Source organism: Callithrix jacchus, chromosome 4 (genome assembly GCF_049354715.1).
Source record: "Callithrix jacchus isolate 240 chromosome 4, calJac240_pri, whole genome shotgun sequence".
Lineage (NCBI taxonomy): Eukaryota > Metazoa > Chordata > Mammalia > Primates > Cebidae > Callithrix > Callithrix jacchus.
Genome location: NC_133505.1, coordinates 93,217,637 through 93,240,153, shown reverse-complemented (window position 1 = coordinate 93,240,153; position 22,517 = coordinate 93,217,637). Strand labels below are relative to the sequence as shown.

General features: G+C 39.2%; 1 protein-coding gene across 5 annotated transcripts in view; it reads right to left on the bottom strand.

Annotated features, from left to right (window-relative positions):
- The window catches only part of ZNF292 (zinc finger protein 292), a 103,274-nt gene extending 81,227 nt beyond the window's left edge, over positions 1 to 22,047 (bottom strand). For 3 of the 5 annotated variants that reach the window (XM_035296296.3, XM_078369747.1, XM_035296298.3), the window contains exon 1: positions 21,857 to 22,047. In XM_035296296.3, the coding sequence (XP_035152187.1) occupies positions 21,857 to 22,024 (168 nt within the window). In that variant the 5' untranslated portion in view covers positions 22,025 to 22,047. The other 2 variants (XM_078369746.1, XM_054254248.2) reach the window with 2 other exon arrangements.
- Between the last annotated feature and the right edge of the window lie 470 nt (positions 22,048 to 22,517).

The window sequence follows — 22,517 nt, the reverse complement described above, 5'->3', positions numbered from 1 at the left end:
GTAAAGTCATGAAGGCAACAAAAACAATACCTTTCCAATAAGTCTGGCAATACAGATGAGAGGGGGGAAAAACAATAAAGGAAAACCTTTTTTAGGAAAGGAGAAGTTTCACATGAGAAAATAAGTCAGAGGAAGGGGCAACATCTGAAGAAAGATGACCAGTGAAGCAAAAAGATGAGATTTATATGTCTATAGGCTAAAACGAGTGATGATGTGACAAAGACTCAAGAAAGCAGGATGGTTCTCTGAAGCAGAGGGATCAAGTACACATACGAAAAGACGCACTTTGGAAAGCAAACAGCCACTTCTTCCTTAGGTTTCCAAGGAAGGAAACGAAAAATCCAGAGAAAATTTGAGAAAATGTTTTGGGGAATGTGTAAGATAACCTCGGTCTTCTCAATAAATTTTTAGAAACATTAGCACTGAGTATATCTGTGGGACTGCTTATGTATAAATTTCACTATTGTTTGATATTATTCTTCCTCTGATAAAGTACAATTCCTCTATTCAAACTACATACACATCAGTGCCATGGTTCCAGAGAAGTATATTTAAAATCTTGGGTACCAAAAAAAGAAAAGAAAAAAGAAGAAAAAAGAACTTAATGTGCCTCAGTATGTAAGACAAGAATAAGCAGCATAAGTCTTTAAAACGTAAATAAGAGGGCCGAGCACAGTGGCTCACACCTGTAATTCCAGCACTTTGGGAGGCCAAGGCAGTGGATCACCTGAGATTGGGAGTTCAAGACTAACCTGACCAACATGGAGAAACCCTGTCTCTACTAAAAATACAAAATTAGCTGGGTGTGGTGGAGGGTGCCTGTAATCCCAGCTATCCAGGAGACTGAGGCAGGAGAATCGCTTGAACCTGGGAGGTGGAGGTTGCAGTGAGCCAAGACCACACTATTGCACTTAGCACAATTTGCCTTTTTGCCTGGCAGCAAGGGCAAAAACTCTGTCTCAAAAAAAAAAAAAATTAAAGGTATGGAAGTTTTCAGTAATGGCTTTATTATGTCTCTAAGACAAGAACATACACTATTTTAGTACAGAGAAGAAAGCAGTAAAAAGAGGAAACATGAGGAAAAGACACCAGTTTAGGAAGAAAATATTGTCAGAAGAAAACTATGCTTTAACTCCCTTCACTACCTCTGCCAATAGTGCTGTTATATTCTAGAGTAGTACTTGTCAAACTTCTGTAGCACTAACTTTTCTATTTTATATATCAAAGTATTAGGTAAGACTGGGGACAAAAGGGAGTTTCTTTTTTTTTTTTTTTTAACTGTAAAATCAGTATCTAGATGACAAGAAATGAAACGGTATTTTACTAACACTAAGATTAATGTTCTTGGACAAGCCACATGGCTGCAGGTTGCTCAGAAGTGCTGTGGCTGAAGAGTCCTGCCTTTCTGAGAGCTGCCAACCTATGCTGCTGCTTGGGTGCTGGTGAATAGTTGCTATTCCTGCCTGGTGGCCCAGCCGAAAGCACATCACACTGCTACCTTAGCAAGAAATGTACTAGCATTGCAGAAAAGCTCAATGTGAAGCTCCTGCTACTATTCTTACAGCATTTTAGGTGTCCTTATTGCATATAACTCAAAGCTGTGGTCAACTGGGAGATATTCATGATGATCACAAACACATTAATCTTAACACTGAAGCAGATATTGTTATTTTCTGCCCTGTGCCAGGGCAGAAGTTTGTAGTACAGTTAGCAAAGTGTCTTCCGGTCAAACTAGCTATTTTGTACACAGATATTTTAATGAGTCCATCCCTAAACCTGAGTAGATGTCAGCTGAGCAGTGGCAGGCTCCAGAGATAAATGTGGGTGATGACCAGAATATAAAGTGTTTCATCAAGATTAAGATGCTGCTGAAATAATCTGATTTAGGGAAAACTATCACTAGTTTACAATCCAAGAACTCTGAAATTTCTGATAAACCACCACTGAAGCTTTTGAAAAACTTCCAAAGAAGAAAAAGAGAAACCAGAAAGACCCAGAAATTAATGAAGTGGATGACAGTACAAGCCAGCAAATTTTGCAGATGTCACTCCAAAGGAAGAGACAGACTTACAGATTATTACTAATGTGAATAGCCTCAACCAAAGAAGAAAAAAAAGAAAAAGCATCAGGACTGGGACCCTGTTTTCCAACGCAGTGACTCTAATGGTTATCAAAGTGACCATAAAAAGAAGAAAGAGGAGGGTGCAGTGGCTCACGCCTGTAATCCCAGCACTTTGGGAGGCCAAGGCGGGTGGATCACGAAGTCAAGAGATCGAGACCATTCTGGTCAACATGGTGAAACCCCATCTCTACTAAAAATACAAAAAAATTAGCTGGGCATGGTGGTGCATGCCTGTAGTCCCAGCTACTCAGGAAACTGAGGCAGGAAAATTGCTTGAACCCAAGAGGCGGAGGTTGTGGTGAGCTGAGATCGCCCCATTGTACCCCAGCCTGGGTAACAAGAGCGAAACTCTGTCTCAAAAAAAAAAAAAAGAAGAAGAAGAAGAAGAAGAAAGGGAGGGAGGGAGGGAGGGAGGGAGGGAGGGAGGGAGGGAGGGAAGGAAGGAAGGAAGGAAGGAAGGAAGGAAGGAAGGAAGGAAGGAAGGAAGGAAGGACGAACACAGTGAAGAAGCTAAATTTACCCCACCTTGGGAATGCTCACCTAAACAGAAAAGAAAAAGTAATCTTCTTTAGAGTATATTAAATATGATTCAGTTTTTAAAAGACTTACTTATACACAATAGAAGAATAAGTGTTTTTGAATGATATGGAATGCTAGTGTTCATCAGCAGTTTACAAAACAGTGAACACCTGGTAAGGAGTTGGACTTTTTTGTGCCAAAATTACAAAACTAACAATAAATTAATCTGGAGAATTCCAGTATCATTAAAGTGCCACTTTATTGTACACAGAATAGAAAAGAGCTGCTGTCACTCTCAATTTTTCCATCTTTCCAGTTTTTACACTACATAAAATTATTTCTATCATCTCAAGACTATCAAAAGGAAAGGACACCATAATATTCATATAATTAAAGAATAAATATAGGTTTTTAATCTAATTTGTAACAGATTTCACCTTTAATCAGTACATGCCATTTCATTTTTTTTTAATTTAAATTTTTTTTGTTTTGAGACAGAGTCTCAATCTGTCGCCAAGGCTACAATGCAGTGGTACAATCTTGGCTCACTGCAACCTTGACTTCCTAGGCTCAGGTGATCCTCTCATCTCAGCCTCTGGCTGAGCACCACTTATGCCCAGCTAGTACTTGTATTTTTTATAGAGACAAGGTTTTGCCATGTTGCCCAGGCTGGTCTCAAACACCTAGGCTCAAGTAAGCCACTCACCTTGGCCTCCCAAAGTGCTGGGATTACAGGTGTGAGCCACCATGCCTGGTCCTATTTTATTTTGCATTTTGAAAAACTCAGGGCATTTACTGCTATTCCCTTTTCCTTTATCATGACTACTACAGTACTTCTACTCTTTAACTTAGAATGGTTAAACATTCTAAAAAACACTTAATTAGTCTCCAGAGTGCTAATGAACCAATTCTTCCTTCTCTCCAGGTGCATATGTATTATCTTCTTTTTTCTTTAAGTCTAAGAGGTTGATGAAAAGAGCTGTTCTCATGTTACCTGTCCATTTGTGCCTCAATCATTCTGATTTTGGTTGTGTCTTGGAGGACGAGTCAGATGAAGGCAGGATAAATGTGATTCTGACTACTGGAAAATTTCCTGATTACTTTTTAATGACTGGGATAGGCTACCATAAATTGTTCTAAAAAGAAAACAGCTGTTCACTGCTTTCACCTAGAAAATGTAGCAAACAAGGTGGATGCAGTTCCTTCCCTCACAGGTAAATAGTACACAGCGTAAGAGACTACAGAAAATTAGTAATTGTGCTAAGTGCTATGAAGAAAAAAGATCGTCCATTCATAGTTACCTTTGTTAGTTCAAGACAACAGATAAATGGTTGTCTTGAACGCTCCATGTCAGGCATTTTTGTTGCCAATTAACTAGTAGCAGACATAGTGCTAGTCTCATAGTTTAATGTTCAGTAATAAGTATGTTCTACTAGTGGTATATTTTGATTTAAATCTAGTTGATAAGATATAGAGGTTGGAGAGTGGCAGACATTCACAGTGGTCTACAAGTATATGTGTCAGACAATGAAAGGGTGCAAACCACCATCTTTCATTACAATTGAGATTCGTGTGAGTATACAGCCCTTGAAATATAACTATAGTCTCAGCTGACTTGTGCCATCAGCATAAAATACATACTAGATTCTGAAGATGTACAAAATAAGAATGTAAACTATGTTAATGTTTATGTTGGTGAAATTACAACATTTTTGTTACAGTGGGTTAAATTAGATTACAATTTTTAAAAAAACTAATGTTCTTTTGTGAGGGAACATTTTGGATCTACTCTTCTTAAATGCATTAATAGCTAACAATTACTCTTTAATTCTAGTACCATAATTAGCAAAGTACTGAGCAAACATTACGTCTTAATCACCAAAGTTTTAAGCAGATATTCTTATCTCCAGTCTATATAAAAGAACAGAGATTAAAAAAAAAAAAACCTGAAGTTCTTCAGGAAGTGCCAGAGTTGGAATGCAAATCATAGTTCAAAATCTATTCTTTTAGTTACTATGTAATCCCAGCTTCTCTTTCATCCCCTTCCTCTCAAATTCTACGTTTAAAATTTTGGACAAATAAAGGCTTCAACTACAAAGCCACTAATCTCCGGGAACATTCACATACGTCAACTAACTCCAAACCCTCCACCACACACATGCAAAAGGCCCTGCTATAAATTATTATAAAGTCTAATCCTACTTTCTTTAAAACGTATGTTTCAAACAAATTAATCAGTAATGTTATTTTTCAAAGTGATAGTCATAGATAACTTGAAAACAGTGGAATTACTGTTTTTAAATTATGCTAGGTCATATCATACATAAAACATCCAAGGTGTTTCCAAAGTAGTCTAAGTGTAAATGAAAATGTTACTTTATATTACAAAAGTCATTTAAAACAGTTATGGCTTTCATCAATTCTAATAACCACCCCAAAAGGTCCCTATTTCAAGGATAGAGAAACAAAGAAAAGCTACAAGTGGCATGCCAAGGTCACAATAAACGATGTGAAAAAAACCAACAACCTTAGAATCTCAAGATTTTAATTCACAGTATCTAACGGGCTGTCAAGCAAAGTATATATGAAAGACAAAATCCAAAGTGTAGGTTTTTTTTGGTCAAGTAAAACAAGATCTATAAAGGATGGTTTTCAAAGAAGAAAAAACTCACACCAGAAATATTTTCATTCAATTTTAGGTAAATCCTCAAAGGTCTCTTGGTGTTGAAACTAATTTCTCCTTAGGCAGAATTTGCAACATCAGGTAATCTTTTCAAAAATATTTCATAAATAAGTCACAGTACTGGATATACTGATCAATTTATTACCAACACATTCAACTTCACTTACTAGGGTTAATTCTTAATTACTAAAGAAGCAGTTTTTTGACACAAGCATTAAGAAATGCATCCTATAAAATATCTTCATGCTGATGGTAAACTCCATGGTCAGTTTGTTTGAGGATATAAATTTTATTGGCAATGTTATTTTATGCAATGTGCACTATCCTATTTTAGGGAGGCAATTAAAAAAACAATCCCAAGCTGAGGTTTAAAATAAGATTATACAAATACGAATAGGTTAAATCATGGAATAAACCAACAGATTAAAACTACTTAAGTATCAGTATTCTATGTTTTAGAGTCTTTTGAAATAATATAATCTTGTAGAAGCTTTCTTAAAAAACTAAAATATGCATTTTTTTCAGAATATAAATTGACAATGTTAATGCTTTTGAGTTAATGTATTATGATGTTTTAAGTTTTACATTTACTGAAATCTATCATATTTGCAAAAAGTAGGTTAAGTAATACATGCACATGTTCATATAGAAAAATGCAAAATGTAAACTATTTGGAGTAAATAAAAATTCCAGGCTGGGCATGGTGGCTCACGCCTGTAATCCCAGCACTCTAGGAGGATGAGGTAGGCAAATTCCTTGAGTCTAGGAGATCGAGGCCAATGTGGGCAACATGGCAAAACCCTGTCTCCACTAAAAATGCAAAAATATTAGCTGGGCATGGTAGCACACACCTATAATCCCAGCTATCCAAGAGACTGAAGTGGGAGGATTGCTTGAGCCTGGGAGGTTATGGCTACAGTGAGCTCTGATGACACCACTGCATTCCAGCCTGGGTGACAGTGAGACCCTGTCTCAAACAAAACAAACACTAAATGCTAATGGCTCATCCTTTAAAAGTAGCATAATCATTCCTATTTATAGGACATAATTTTCTCATATCACAAATAACTACTTCAATTAACTCTGGTAAATCAAAATTAGTGCTAGACTTATTTAATATAATAGCTTTCTGGTATCTCTATAACACTGTCTGCAATGAGAAACCAAGCCAATTGTTCATTATAGGGGGCCCTCAGTATCCGTGGGTTCCATACCCATGGATTCAACAAACCTCGATGAAAAACAATTACGTTTTTGAAAGCAATAAAAAGTAACAATACAACAAAAATACAAATAAAAAACCAAAACAGTATAATAACTATTTACATAGCATCTACAGATAAAGTATTTGGGAGGATTGCTAGGATATATGCAAATATTATGCTATTTCATTTAAGGGACTTGAGCATCTGAGGATTTCGGAATCCAACGGGGGGTTCCAGAGCTAAATCTTCTACCAACACTGAGGGATGACTGCACTACTTTTAAAGTTAGATTACTTCTTTCCAAATATAAAACCTGTTATCAGCTAGGCACAGTGGCTCACACCTCTAATCTCAGCACTTTGCGGTGAGGTGGTTGGATCATCTGAGGTCAGGAGTTTGAGACCAGCCTGGCTACCATGGTGAAATCCCATCTCTACTAAAAATACAAAAATGAGCCAGGTACTGGTGGCAGGCGCCTGTAATCCCGGCTTGGGAGGCTGAGACAGGAGAATCACTTGAACCTAGGAGGCAGAGGTCGCAGTGAGCTGAGATTGTGCCACTGTATTCCACACTGGGTGACGAGCAAAATAGCACCTCAAAAAAAAAAAAAAAAACTGTTATGAAGCTAATAAGTAACATCACCTCCGATATCAGGCATCAATAAAGATGCCAAATATTCCACATGAAGACATCTTCCAGGTATTTGAAATTTGGTTTTTAAAGCACTGCTTAGTTTTAGCCATTTAACCATATGCCTCAGTCTTCCTAAACAAACACTTAATAAAATTTGACATTTTTTGATGATACTGGGTCATACTGAACAAGTATTACATAGTAATGATGAGGTCCTAGAAGGCAATTTGAATTAACTTGGACACTTAAACTAAATGGTTCGTGAACCCTATGATTTCATAGATCTTCAGATTAAACAGTTCATCATTAGTAAAGCATCTAACATTGCCTGTTCTGAATATTGACTCCCTTTCTCTTCAATCTGGTTGGTCTTACTTCTAATTCCAAGGTCTGGCCCATTTGCAGATTGTGGAAATCCGGAAATTGAATTTCCTAACTTGCAAGTAAAACAACATTACTGACTATGGACAATGATAGTCTGAGTGAGGGTGGGTGCCTGCAGCCAAAGACAATGTAGAAGCTTCACTAAGAGTCCTTTTGGTGCCGCCTTTATGGGTAAAGATTATAAGTAAGTAAAGGACTACACTCTGAATAATCACTTGCTTTAATTCTGAAAGCCAGTTAGGTGGCATTTTCTGAATCAGCCAAGAATTCTTATGCAATCTTAGTTCAAATTATTTTCTCAATCACATCAAGAGCAGCAAAATATATCTGACAAACATAGCTCTTCTCAATCTCTTAATCTCATAAGTATTACAGGAAAACTAAATGTACAAACAGCAAGGATGTCATTAAAACAGAAGGTGGTGGTGGTGCTACATAAGAAATATAATACAGTCAATGACAAAAGTCAGAAGTAAATCTCAAAGCAAGTGCAGACCAGAGAAGGGTATACTTAGAAAATAAGTGATCATACTGGGCTGTAAGGTACAAGTAGATTTGAAGAGAATGACTCAAAAACTACTTGTTTATGATGTCTTCCCAGTGTCTCCTATCGCCCTCTGTGGGTAGGTATTTATCATCCGTCACCTCAGACATTTTCTCAAAGAAAGCATGACTTACAGAGCTAAACATTTCTCTCAAATTGTGGGGGAGCTCATAGTCGAACTCAAAGCCATTTGGCTTTCCACTACTGTAACATTGCAAAGCTATCAAAGCAGTCACAAAGGCAGTAAAATGAACAGGTATGCTTGTCAGTAATTAATAAATTTAGATGGAGCAAAAAGTTCCTGTAGAATAACAGAAAGTAAAGCTGAAAAAAAGTAAACCAATGGAAGAGGGAGGGCACTGGGTTCATGCTTAAACGATTCTTTCCTGTGCATCAGTATCTCTCAAATTGGGTTCTGGGGAAACAATGTTGAGTTTCTAGCATTCACTTTAAGAAATGTAAAACTTGCCAGCTGTGGTGGCTCACACCTGTAATCCCAGCACTTTGGGAGGCTGAGGCAGGCAGATCACCTGAGGTCAGGAGTTTAAGACCCGCCTGGCCAACATGGTGAAACTCCAGCTCTACTAAAAATACAAAAATTAGCCGGGCTTGGTGGCACATGCCTATAGTCCCAGCTACTCAGGAGGCTGAAGCAAGAGAATTGCTTGAACCCAGGAGGTGGAGGTTGCAGTAAGCCAAGATCACATCATTGCACTCCAGCCTGTGTGACAAGAGTGAAATTCCGTCTCAAAAAAAAAAAAAGATAGAAAGAAATGTAAAACTATTTTAATTTTGATGCTTCTCCTAAATAAAAGAATGTTCTGGGCCAACTAGACTTAAAAGACTAGTTTAAACATAGGGACTGCCCACTTTTTTACTTAATACTGAACTGAATCCCAGTGATCCCTAAAATAGTATTTTTCAAACTGTGGGTTATGATCTACTGGTGGATTATAAAATCAAGAGCAACATTTTAAAATAAGTGAAAACAAAGTATGTCACATATGCTAAAGATAAGTATTGTTTCATGGTCATTTGTTGCAGTGTGACAACTAAATGATGAAGTAAAATAAAGTTACATCTTACTTCATGTTGAGTATTCCTTACCTGAATATGCTTGAGACCAGAAGTGTTTACCGTTTCAAATTTGGGATGCTCAACCTGGATAAGCTGACATTAATAACTTGTAATTCTAACTGAGAACTACAGACTTACTCTCTTTGATTTCTGCAAACTGAAATTTGAGAAACCCTGTTACAACAAGTAGACAGCCACTGAGTCAGAAAGACATAAGCAGGACTTTGGGGAATTTCACAAACTGAAAGGAATGTTTAAAAGCAAGTTCATCAGGACAAGAACTAGGATGCCATTATTAGGCTATACAAAGTAGAGACAATGTAACACAATAAATTTCAGACCAGGTTAAATATCAAGGTAAAAACCATGGTAAATAAAGAGGTCATTCCACAGATTTTCTAAAGTCTCAGTGATGGCGTGGGGGTGCCTCTCTTCTATATAGAGATTGAGATCAGAAAGGGAGTAACTTTTGCCAATCTAAGGGATAGTCAGATGTGGTTAGAGAACATGAGTGACAAGAAAGCAGAGGCAGTGCTATTGAGAGGAAAAAAATAAATTTCTCCTATAAAAGTGCTTCACACTGCAGTAGGGAATAAAGGGAAATGGGACATGTGGTAAAGTGTTATAGAAATGGTCCCTAATGAATCACATCTCCCTGTACCCACAGCATTATGGGTCCCTTCCCACAAAGAGGCTGAGTTTAACCTCTTGTCAGTAGCCAATGAGACATCAGTATGAATATGACACAAGGAGGGGCTTACAAAATAAAGCATGTATGGAAAAGAACCCTCTCTTCATGCCAGGTAAAGAAATCCAGGCTACCTTACTAGAGAAGGTTAAGAGTAAAGAAACGAGCCAGCCCAAGTGAAGCCTTTAGACCAACCTGTCTGACAACCACCAAACATATGAATGAAACCATCTGGGACCATTCAGCCCCAGATAACCTGAGAACTGACGGCAGAATCAGACAGCAGACCCACTGACTTGTGAACAGTAATCAAAAAGGCTATTCTTTGAAAGGTACTGTTTTTGGATAGTTTCTAACATGACAATAACTTATATTGGAAACTTGGGGGGGGGAAAAAGGGCTGTAACATTCTCAATTTAACTTTTATTTCAATGCCTCAAACTCAGAAGGATGAGTCTTTAGGCTATGTAACCATAAATCTATGCTTAAAAGATTAATCAAAACTTCTTGGCTTGGCATCCTAAACTCTTAGTCTGATTTCAACCTATCCTTTCAATCCTATCACTTGACATTTTTCTCCAGATAGTAGTTTGAATAATTGGTCCATTTCTCTGAGCTTTTACTGTCATTCCTCCCACTTCTCTTTGGTTATCCAAAGCCCTTCAAAATCCAAAGTAAATAGTATTTTCCTTTCCCGCTCAATTTTTGGCTAAAATAATTTCAAATGCTCTACTTCTCTTAATCCATACATATTATACTGCTAGATGCTTTACTATCTAATTCTGTCACTTAACAATTAATATACGCTGTAGATTTTGTAGGCTCTTTGAAAATAGTGGTCCACTCCATAATTCTCCACAGCTCCCTTAGCGTTCCTATATAAGAGCAATTTAAACATCTAATTAGAATAAATAAAATATTTATGTAACTGAATTTTAACAAGTCTTCTTAGCTGAACATTTGTACTTAGAGACCATTAGTCTTTCCTCTTAAAATGTAAATCAAGGGGGAAAAGGTAACATTTTTCGTTTTAGATACATTGTGCAACTGCCAATGCCAAAAGAAAAACAATGATTCAAGAGGTTCTCCTGGAAAACAATAGATTGCTAAAAGTTGCAGTGTATGCTGGCAAACACATTATTGAAAGCAAAGTTTCCATTTTATAACTGTAAGAGAATACTCATATTGATCGGTTAATTTTATAAACTAAATTTGTCTGTAGGAGTTGGGAAAAATAATGTAACCTCTCATGTTTGAAAGAATATTAAGAAAGTAAGTACAGCAGTTTTAAAGCTAAAAACCTATGAAAATCCTGTTTGGTAGGTTATTAAATGTTATGAAGTACAACGCAGAATATATCTTCTCCTCCCTCATTTAAATTTAGGACCAAAAAGGCTAAGAAGGGGGCAAAGATTAGCAAAATTTTCCCCTTTGCTAAAATTAGTATAAGCACATTCTGCAAAGTGGAATTTATTACCTTGAACATGAAATCATACTAATTATGAACATTTTAAAAATTATTTCCCATGAGCTTTATCTAAACTTCTAGAAGTTTAAATGACTTATTGCTCCCTCAATACCTAAAGTAATTATCACTAATTAACAAGCAAGCTATCTTTTTTTCTGATTTGAGTGTCCTACAAATTAAGATCGCCTCCAACAGTCAAAAAGAAAAAAATCTAATTTTTAAGGAAAATGCTTAAACAGTTTTAAAGACCTTGCAGTTATAATTAAAGCGAAGCAAAACATTTACATAAAGAACCAACTTGTACCAAACTGATGAGACATAAAATATACAAAGAAATGCCCTAAATATGTAATGCAAACACTCTGTAGCTCTCAGTTTTAAAATGGTTTTTATTTCTTATACCAATCAGGCACCAAAAAGGGCTAATAAACGTAATGAAAACTAGCTCAAATAGTACCTTAGTAAAGCCTTCCCTGACATCCCAGCATGAAGGGCTTACTACCTACTTTGAACTCTTTAAATTACTATATATAAAATTAACTTACTCTCCTAAATATCCACCGATAACAAACTGATTAATTAGACACAGCTATAGACTAGAATTATCATACACTATAAAACAGAAAGCCGTAACTTACATGGAGCAGCTATTAAATAAGCTAGAAGATGCTTTTAGGGGGGAAAAGCAAGATGCAGTGTAGTTACATTTATTTTTTTAAAAAGAGTAAATTAGTTCTGGAAACTATTAGGGGGCTGTCTTTGTGGAATGAGACTGGAGCTCTAGAATGGAAAAATGATGAAGTTTTCATTGCCTGACCTTTCTCAGGGTGAATTTTAAAAAACATTTCACTTAGTACATTTTCAGTTAAAGACCAACAAAACAAAATCAACAACCAAAATGCCAAACCAGGCTGGGTGCAGTGGCTCACTCCTATATCCCAGCACTTTGGGAGACCAAGGTGGGAGGACTGTCTGAGCCCAGGAGTTTGAGACCAACCTGGGCAAGGTAGGGAGATCTTGTCTCTACAAAAAAATTTAAAGCCAGTCAGGCCATGATGTGCACCTGTGGTCCCAGCTACACAGTAGGGTGAAGTGGGAAAAACCACTTGAGCCCAGTTGGTCAAAGATGCAGTGAGCCGTGACTGTGTCACAGCACTTCTGCCTGGGTGACAGAGTGGAGACCCTGTCTCAAAATAATAAAAATTAATTAATTAGTTAAAAATAAAGCAAAACTAATTTGTTAGTTGTTGGGAAAAACAGCAGAGGAGAAAGGACTTACAGAGTGCCTACATAAATTGGTTATGAGTAACATATAAACAAGAAACAACAAACTGTGGAAGGCCGCAGGAAGCCTCTGAGGAGGAAGGCCTCTCCATGCCTAATGGTCCCGTGCAGGGTGACCGTGGCTCTGTTAACATAAACACTGTGCTCGAGGACGTAAAACCCCTTTGTAGCACTATGATGTAGCCAGACTTGTAGGCTCCTTGTAAGGTCCGAGTTCCATCAATTGTACATAGACAATAAGCTAAAGGTAACCACATTGTTGTTTTGTGAAACTCCCAAACCGACACTTACCAATCCTTAGAATGAGGCACCAGTTCTGGTTCACTGATTCATCCACCATCACTCCACCCCTGTCCTATAGATCAAAGCAATTGTAATCAATAAATACTGTGGATGATCAGAGCTTGAGGCTTTCACTGCTTCCTCCAGAGTAATAAAGTGATGGCCCCCTGGTCCTACTGTCTTTCTTAATCTGTCTTTTTCTCATTCCTTTGTCGCCACAGAAGTTGAGGTACCCACCGGTGATGTAGGGCTGGCTCCCTATATTCTGGTACTCAACGTGGGGCTCATGAATTCCCTACATTCTGGCACCCAATGTGTGGGGCTGATGGGGCCCCTACACTTCGGCACCCAACGTGGGGCACCAAAATGTAGGGAGCCTGCCCTACATCACCTGTGGGTACCCCAAGTTCAGTGGCGACAAAGGAATGAGGAAAAGATAGATTAAAAAAGACAGTGGGACCAGGGGCCTTCACTGTTTCCTCCAAAGTAATAAAAGGGATGGAAAAAGAATGTGTGTGAGAGAGAGAGAGAGAAAGAAGAGGAAAACTAAGAGAAAGAGGCACAGAAAGCAAAAATGTTAGAAGAAGGGTTAAGGTATGTAGAAAGATGGAAAGAGGATGTGTGTGAAAGAGAAAGAGAGAAAGAAGTAAGCAAGGCAAAGAGAAAGAAAGGCACAAAAAGTAACACACAAGAAAGATATAAAGGGAGAAAGAAACATTTTAAAAACTGTAAGCTTGCACCCTTAGGAAGGTTATAAAACAAAGTTTAACATGTCTAAGTTTGTCAGTGAATGCTGTAAAAATGTCATAAAAATAAATTTATACTAGTAGGTTGTATAAATTTTGAATTGAAGGTCTAAGCAAGTTTTAAAACATTAATTGTAAAAAAAATTTCTGTGTGTAAACATATTGGTTAAAAGTTCAAAGTATCATCTAGTTTTCTGTAAACTAGACATTAAAATAAAACAGCACCTGGAAAGGCCTTTAGACAGCAAGCAAGGAGGAGGAACCCAGAGAGCCCTCAACGCCCCTTCTCAGCAGTTAGTAGTTACAGAAAAACGACCTCTGCCCTATTTCCCAAAAAATTTCTGGGTCCCAACTCCTTACAAAAGAAATGTAAGAGGAGGCAGTTAGTCAGGTTCCAAGGTGCTTGAGAAAGCTGCTAATAGGTTGACAGCTCTAAAATTTTGATAAAAACATTTGGAGGATCTGTAATTACTGTTATGATTATGTTATTAATCTGTTCGGTTTCTTTTTGTGTAGTCTGCAAGTACGCATCCAAAAGCCTCCAAAAAATAACTCACCAAGATAAAACTGTACTTGCTTACCTAACTTTGTAAAACAAATAATTTAACTTAGCATTACTAACAAAAAAATTGTTTTTAATCTCTCCAAGGGTACAACAAATAACATCGGCTAAACACCTAAATAAACAATCCAAAGAGAACTTAGGAAAATTAATCTGGTGGTAAGACCCATTAACAAAAAGTTGGGAAAAAACAATATAATAACATGGGGGAGATTATCTGCTTGTGTCTCTCCAGGTACAAATCAACAACCAGTGTGGAAACCATCCAGACATTTAAAGCTTTACCATAAGCGGCAGTTATCACCAAAGCAGTAAGTACTCCTGGAGTTGAGGTGGAAGAAAAAAAAAACAAAAAAAAAAAGTAGTGTCTTACTTGTCTGAGCTTAAAAAGGAGTTTGGATACCTGTGTCTCTTAACAGACCTTGGAAGACTTCTTCTATACATATTGTCACTGAAGTCCTGAAAGGTGTTCTAAACAGTACGAAAATATTCATATTTACTTTAATAGCAATGATAATGGGTCTTATAGCTGTCACAACCACTGCTGCAGCAGCAGGTGTTGCGTTGCATTCTTCTGTTTAAACTGCCAGCTTTGTAGATAATTGGCAAAAAAATTCCTCAAAGCTTTGGAATTCCCAAAATCAAACAGATCAAAAGTTGGCAAATCAAATCAATGATTTGTGACAGATGGTCATCTGAATGGGTGATCCTATCATGAGCCTTGAGCACCGTCTGCACATGCCATGTGACTGGAATACTTCTGATTTTTGCATTACTCCTAGTTCTTACAACACTACTGAACACCATTGGGAAGTGATTAAGTGTCACTTACAAGGAAAAGAAGATCATTTAACATTAGATGTAACTATATTAAAAAAGCAAATTTTTGAGACATCTCAGGCTCACCTCACACTTTATTGCCTGGTACGAATGTTCTTGCTGGAGTTGCTGACAGCCTCTTCAACATTAACCCATTAAGATGGATGGATAAAAACTCTCTGTAAATCAACCATTGCAAACTCTGTGTTGGTTTGTGTCTGTTTATGCTGTTTGTTCTTAGTCTGCAAATGTTGGAGCTGACTTTGAAGAGAACCAACACAATGATAGCAATGGTGGTTTTAGATAAAAACAAAGGGGGATATGTTAGGAAAAACAGCAGAGGAGAAAGGACTTGAGTGCCTACATAAATTGGTTATGAGTAACATATAAACAAGGAACAACAAACTGTGGAGGGCCGCAGAAGGCCTCTGAGGAGGAAGGCCTCTACATGCCTCATGTCCGGTGCAGGGTGACGATGACTCTGTTAACTTAAACACTGTGCTCGAGGACGTAAAACCCCTTTGTAGCACTATGACGTAGCCAGACTTGTAGGCTCCTTGTAAGGTCCGAGTTCCATCAACTGTACATAGATGATAAGCTAAAGGTAACCACATGTTGTTGTTTTGTGAAACTCCCAAACCAACACTTATCAATCCTTAGAATGACGCACCAGTTCTGGTTTACCGATTCATCCAACATCACTCCACCCCTGCCCTATAGATCAAAGCAATTGTAATCAATAAATACTGTGGATGATCAGAGCTTGAGGCTTTCACTGCTTCCTCCAGAGTAATAAAGCGATGGCCACCTGGTCCCACTGTCTTTCTTAATCTTTTCCTCACTCCTTTGTCGCCACTGAACTTGGGGTACCCACAGGTGATGTAGAACTGGCTCACTATATTCTGGTACTCAACGTGGGGCTCATGGATTCCCTACATTCTGGCACCCAATGTGTGGGGTTCATGGACCCCTTACAGTTAGTTAATACACTGCCTTTTAACATCTTTTCAGCTGCCATTTTGAAGGGATATTTAAATCTTATCTTACTAATTTATATCCCAATAGTCTCCTGTATCTTTTATCTCCCGTACCATTTAAACCTAGGTCCTTGCATATAAATGCTTTCTTAAAGGTACAGAATTTGGTATACCAAAATGTCAAATCTTTGCTTTAATCAGGATAATTATGCTGAATTTGCTACACTCTTTAACCTAGTAAAAGCAAATTGCTTTACTAACTGTTTAAGTAATTGCTTGTATTTCTGCTACAAAAGTAGAAAGTTTCTTGACCTCTCCTAAGCAGTATAAATTATACTTAAATATAGTTGAAGATCATTTACCTGGACCTGTTCCAAATTAACTATATTTCTGGAGCTTAACTATCTCAATATGAAAAGAGCGTAAGGACTTAAAAAAACATCTTCGAAACATATTATTTTTCTTTCTGTTCAACGTTTCTGAAAAGGGCCCTGTAGGTATTTAGAAAGAAGGATTACATTTTCATATGTTGGGACTGTCTTGATCACTTCAGAAAATTTAGCATTCAGGGTCTTGGGCAAATGCCAGTATCATTCCCAGTCAAGTAACATCCAAAAACCTGAGCCCACATATTTCTAAGCATCCTTGAAGAGAGAACTGGAGATAGGGAAAGTACTATGCCCAGTTGAGAAACACTGCTTATACAAACTAAGGAAATTTTACATATAAATATGCATATATACACACACATTATATATACATATACGTACACACCCCCACACATATATGTATTACTACTAGAGTTTCCTGTATCTTATACCCTCTTTAACATCTAAACCTAGGTCTTTGCGCGCACCGGCACAGACACACAAACTTGCATGCACACACACATATGTATACACATGTTTGTGTTTACACATACACACATAACTGCAAGTCAACCCTTTAAAACAGTTGTCAGTCAGCAAATCATTTATCAATGATCAATAACAGTTAAAATCAACCAGTCCAGTATATAGTGCTATCAGCAAATAACATCTCAACAAACCATTCATCTATTACAATGGCCAATTTTTCCAATGAACTATTATTTTAAAATCTTTTTAGAATAACTCCTCTGTTGGAATGTTTCTTTAGAAACTTTCAAATAACCTTCCACTTTACTGTACTCATCTCAGTAATACAAGACATAAGTCATAGTTTACTACAATTATCTGTCTACCCTCCTCCTGAGACTATAAACTCCCTGAAGCCAGGGACCATGATCATGTTTGCCTAGCCTGTATACAGTAGATATTGAATAGAAATATTGAATGAGTGACTACTGGCTCAGTCAAATACAATTAACTAGTCCAAAGGGTTCCAACTATAACCAATTTTTATATAATAAATATAGTAATAATCCAAAAGCAAGTAAAGGCAAGAAAATACTTCTGGTTATTCTATATTCATATTCTAAGTCAATTTTAAGAAAATTAGTTGGTTATATTGCCCATATTAAAGCTAACTTTGAAAAGATATAAGAAAATTTAAGAGCTGGGCATGGTTGTGTATACCTGAGATCTCAGCTACTTATAAGGCTGAGACAGGGCCGGGTGCCTGTAATTCCAGCACTTTGGGAGGCTGAGGTGGGTGGATTACTTGAGGTTGGGAGTTTGCGACTAGCCTGACCAACATGGAGAAACCCCATCTCTACCAAAAACACAAAATTATCTGGGCATGGTGGCATATGTATACCTATAATCTCAGCTACTCAGGAGGCTGAGGCAGGAGAACAGCTTGAACCAGGGAGAAGGAAGATACAGTGAGCTGAGATCATACCATTGCACTCCAGCCTGGGCAACAAGAGTAAAATTCTGTCTCAAAAAAAAAAAAGGCTGAGACAGGAGGATCATTTGAGCTTAAGATTTTGAGGTTGTAGTGTGCTATGATTGTACCTGGGCAATGTAGCAAGACCTCATCTCTAAAAAATAAAATAAACTGGGTATGGTGGCTCACACCTGTAATCCCTGCACTTTGGGAGGCTGAGGTGGGTGGATCATGAGGTCAGAAGCTGGAGACCAGCCTGACCAACATGGTGAAATCCCATTTCTATTTAAAAATACAAAAAATAGCTGGGTGTGGTGGCACACACCTGTAATCCCAGCTACTTGGGAGGCTGAGGAAGGATTGTTTGAACCCAGGAGGTGGAGGTTGTGGCAAGCCAAGAGCCCGCCACTGCACTCCAGCTTGGGCAACAGAGTGAGACTTCACCTCAAAAATAAAATAAAATAGGAAATTTAAGATTTATGACCAGCACTCTACTATGCCCATCCTCTACATACTCTTCCATCCTCTCACTTAATCTTTAAGCACATTCTCATTTAAATAAGCAAAAGGTGGGGAGTCCTTATTTCTAGGAAGCAAGCTGATACAAAGGGCAAAATGACACTATTAATAAGAAAAATATTTAATGCCTTTCATTTCTATTCTACTGAGATTTCAAAAAAATCCATTAATCTCTTATCTCACTCAAAAATACAAATCTATAAACTAGGGATCATATGCAACTCCTATTTCTGTGGGTTTCACTACATTCTCCAGAAACTCAACTTTTGCTGATAAAAATTCAGAATGTAAATGAATTCAATTTTTTAAAGTAAATGCAAAAATAAGGGTTACACAAGCACTGAGCATCAACACTGACAGAATATTAATTCCGAAGCCCATTAACTTTGACAAACGTTTGTTCATCTTTGCCTTCTTGAAGCATGTGACTATCCCAGTTTTACAGGAAAAGCTTAAATAGAAAAAGTTAAATAATAATCTCAAGGTTAGAAACCAAGAGATAATTTCTAGCACCTAGTATCCCTGGCACTATATTTAGATTGCTCCAATAAATTCTCTAATTGTTAACCATTGCTTCACTCAACTTCGTATCAAAATGCTAGGTAATAATTGCTAAGATACAATTTTACTTTTATTTTTTACTTTTTTGAGATAGGAACTTGCTCTGTCACCCAGGCTGGAGTGTGCATAGTGTACCATCTCTGCTCACTGCAACCTCTGCCTCCTGGGTTCAAATGATCCTCACACCTCAGCCTCCTGAGTTGCCAGGACTACAGGCACTAGCCACTATGCCTGGCTAATTTTTTTTTTGTTTCGTTTTGTTTTTGTATTTTTTGTAGAGAAGGGACCTTGCTATATTGCCCAGGCTTATCTCAACCTTCTGGGCTCAAGCGACCAGCCCAAGTCAGCCTCCCAAACTGCTGAGATTACAGGCGTGAGCAGTCCAGTATTACTGGACCCCTGTACATAAACATAAATAAACAACTGTTTCAAGTTACCTCCATCTGACAAGATCACTAACATAAATAGGTTACCTGAAAAACAAAAAAACCTACCCCAGTAATGTTCCAGAGGAAATCAAACACACTATCTTTTCAAATGTAGATTACTTTTAAGTATTCAAATTATTGTTGAGATTAGTGTATGAAATATTTTTTAATTTTTGAAATCCACAAATTCAGCATTTGTTTCATTACTGTTTTTTTGTCAGTAACATCAGTAACAATTTATGTGGTAAGATTAATTACTTTATGAAGCCAATATAGGAAATTACTTTCATTCTGATTTTTAAAATGCTGTTTCAGTCTTTAAAAAAATCTTTAAATACGGCCGGGCGCGGTGGCTTACGCCAGTAATTCCAGCACTTTGGGAGGCAGAGGCGGATGGATCACTTAAGGTCAGGAGTTCCAGTCGAGCCTGGCCAACACACAGGGAAACCTCAAACCCCATCTCTACTAAAAATACAAAAATCAGCTAAGCATGGTGGCTCATGCCTGTTGTCCCAGCTACTAGGGAAGCTGAGGCAGGAGAATCTCTTGATCCCAGGAGACCACGTTGCAGTGAACCGAGATCACACCACTGCACTCCAGCCTGGGTGACAGAGCAAGACTCCGTCTCTCAAAATAAACAAATAAATTAACCTTAAGTGATAACTTTACAATGTCACACATGTACAAAAAGGCGGCGGAGGTGGGGGGGGCTAGCTTGCGTAAGATTTTACTTTCCCAGAATTATTAATCCTGCTTATAAATGCTGCTAACAAAGAGAATTTACAGTAATTAGCTTTAAAACTATCAGTGGGCACTATTGGGGGAAAACGTCTTTCAGCAAAGCTAGACTTTAATACTTTTCACTGATTATTATATACTTACTCCACCTACAATTGAAAGACTTCCTATTACGGGTATCTTAGAGAATTTTTTTTTATCTCTAAAATAAATCTTTAAAGAATTAAGAATGAGTGGGTAATGCAAAGCAGAGAAACTGAGAAATTTCAACAATTTTTTTTTAAATATTAGAATTCAAAGGAATAAGACTCTAATTTGCCACAGGTATTCACCAGACGTAAGTGGGGCGCTTTCACACTGTACATCCTCCTAGACAAGTCACCACTTGATCTCGCAGTTATTGTCTTTAAGATTATGAACAGCTATCAAATAATTTGTGACAATAAAGTGCATACAGCAAGGGAGATTTTGTATGTGATCACGTATCCCCGACATTATAAAGACTTCAATTTGGAGGCTAAATAATAAGTGAAAACGTAATCTGCTCTGCTAAAATGGTCAACCATTGTTCTACATTAAGGTCAATATTTTTTTCCAAACGAATTGCCTGTAATGATACACTCACAAGTTAACTGTAAATATGACCTGTATAAATTGTTTTTTTCCTCCTCAAGACAATCCAACCAAAATTTTCACCACAGCCAACACCACCACCTTGAAATTTCGAACGCAACTGTAGGGCTCGTAATGAAGTCCAAATGTAGACCCAAACTCTCCGATTTTCGTCATGGTTGAAATTATTTTCATTATTAGCAAACAGTGTTATTAACATTCCAAATTCTGGTTAGAATGCAGTCAGTGGTAAGCAGTGTCCTTGGGCATGCAAAGAAAAGATCTGAAGCTACCCAATGCACAGATTCACAGGAACCTCAGTCCTCTCCCACTTCATCAGGAAGTCAAATAGGGAGTACGCCAAAAAACAGGGCTGAGGTAGTAATAGGGAGAGAAAGGATAGTGGAAATCATACTCCTCGCAGGGTGAAATCAAATGAGAAAAGGACTCTGGAAAACCCGCCCAAAAGGGACCTGCAATCTGAGATGGATGTACAGGGACAGCTTCTCTACACTAAGGAGATCAAGCTTTGCCACGGAACTGGTGCACCAAGCAATTACGGGCAGGAGGGGACAACCACTGCCAACCTCCCCCTCCCGAATGTCTAGCTCAACTTGAAGGGGTCGGCGGGGATTGCTCCTCGGAACATCAACAAAGGCCCCTTCAGTCCTAAGGCGAAACTCGAACAACAAAGGCCCGGAGACAGCCAGGACAGGGCCGGGATGGGGGCGGGACGGATGAAAGCAGGGGAAGGCAAAGGAATCAAACCAGTGGGGGCGGAGGCCCGTAGGAGTGGGAAGCAGAGGCGCAGAGGCGGGAGCGCGGTAATCCCCAGTGCACAATAAGAGGAGGAGGAAGAAGAGGACCTGGCCTCCATTCTCCTACTCTCTCCAATCCGCACAGCCTACATTTCCTCACCGGCGGGGACCGCGCAGTCCCGAGTTCGGGGAAGGAAAGGGGAGGGGGGATTTTCCGCCTTGACCACAACTCCCTTCCCCCAGCCAGGAGCTGCAGACGACAACAACCGCCACAACTGCAGCCACACAAAGGCGTCTTCCTTCTACTCCCGCTCCCACCCGGGCGGAGGCGCCGACGATGCCAAGGCAGCGGCTACCACCTCTCGGCCGCCTGGCGCTCGCTCGCCCTCTTCCCCCTCTAGCTGGGGAAAGGGGGAGGGGACCCCCGCGCGCCCTCACCTGGCACAGCTGCTGACAGTAGTCGGTGGCCGCTTCTACGGCCGGTACCCGGCTCTCCCGCAGCTGTCGCTCCAGCTCTTGGAGCCGCTCGCCCAGGCGCTGCAGCTCCGCAACGCAGCCGCCTTCGCTGCGACTCAACCTCTCCGGCTCGGCCTCTTCGTCCGCCATCTTCACACCCCGCTCCGTCGCGTACGCACCTGGGTCACGTGATAACACAATGCCACGTTCGGCGGGGTCACGTGCCGGGCGTGCTTGCACGCCGCCGAGCACGTACAAAGGGCCCGATGGGGAAGATGGGGGAAGTGGGGAGAGTGGCGCGAGAGAGTCCGAGGGAGGTGAAGGCAAGAGGAAAGGGGAAAGGCGGGGTTGGGGCGGTGCGGAAAACCGCGGTTTACTTACCCCGAGCGGGAAGTGGGCACCAGCGGCCAAACGGGGCGGGCTGGGGAAGGCCTGTTCTCGGTCACGTGGGCGCCGCGACGGGAAAAAGCCTAGGGAGGGGCGACCCTCTCCGGCGTCCGGATCCCTGCGTGGCTCTCCCCAGCCCCCGAAGTCTTCTACAGACATATCCTCCTGTTCCCCAAGAGGATGGCACAGGCAGAGTTCTGAGTGGCCTCGGGCAATGGCTGCATTTGCGGTTGGCCTGTAAGCAGGCCAGAAGCAG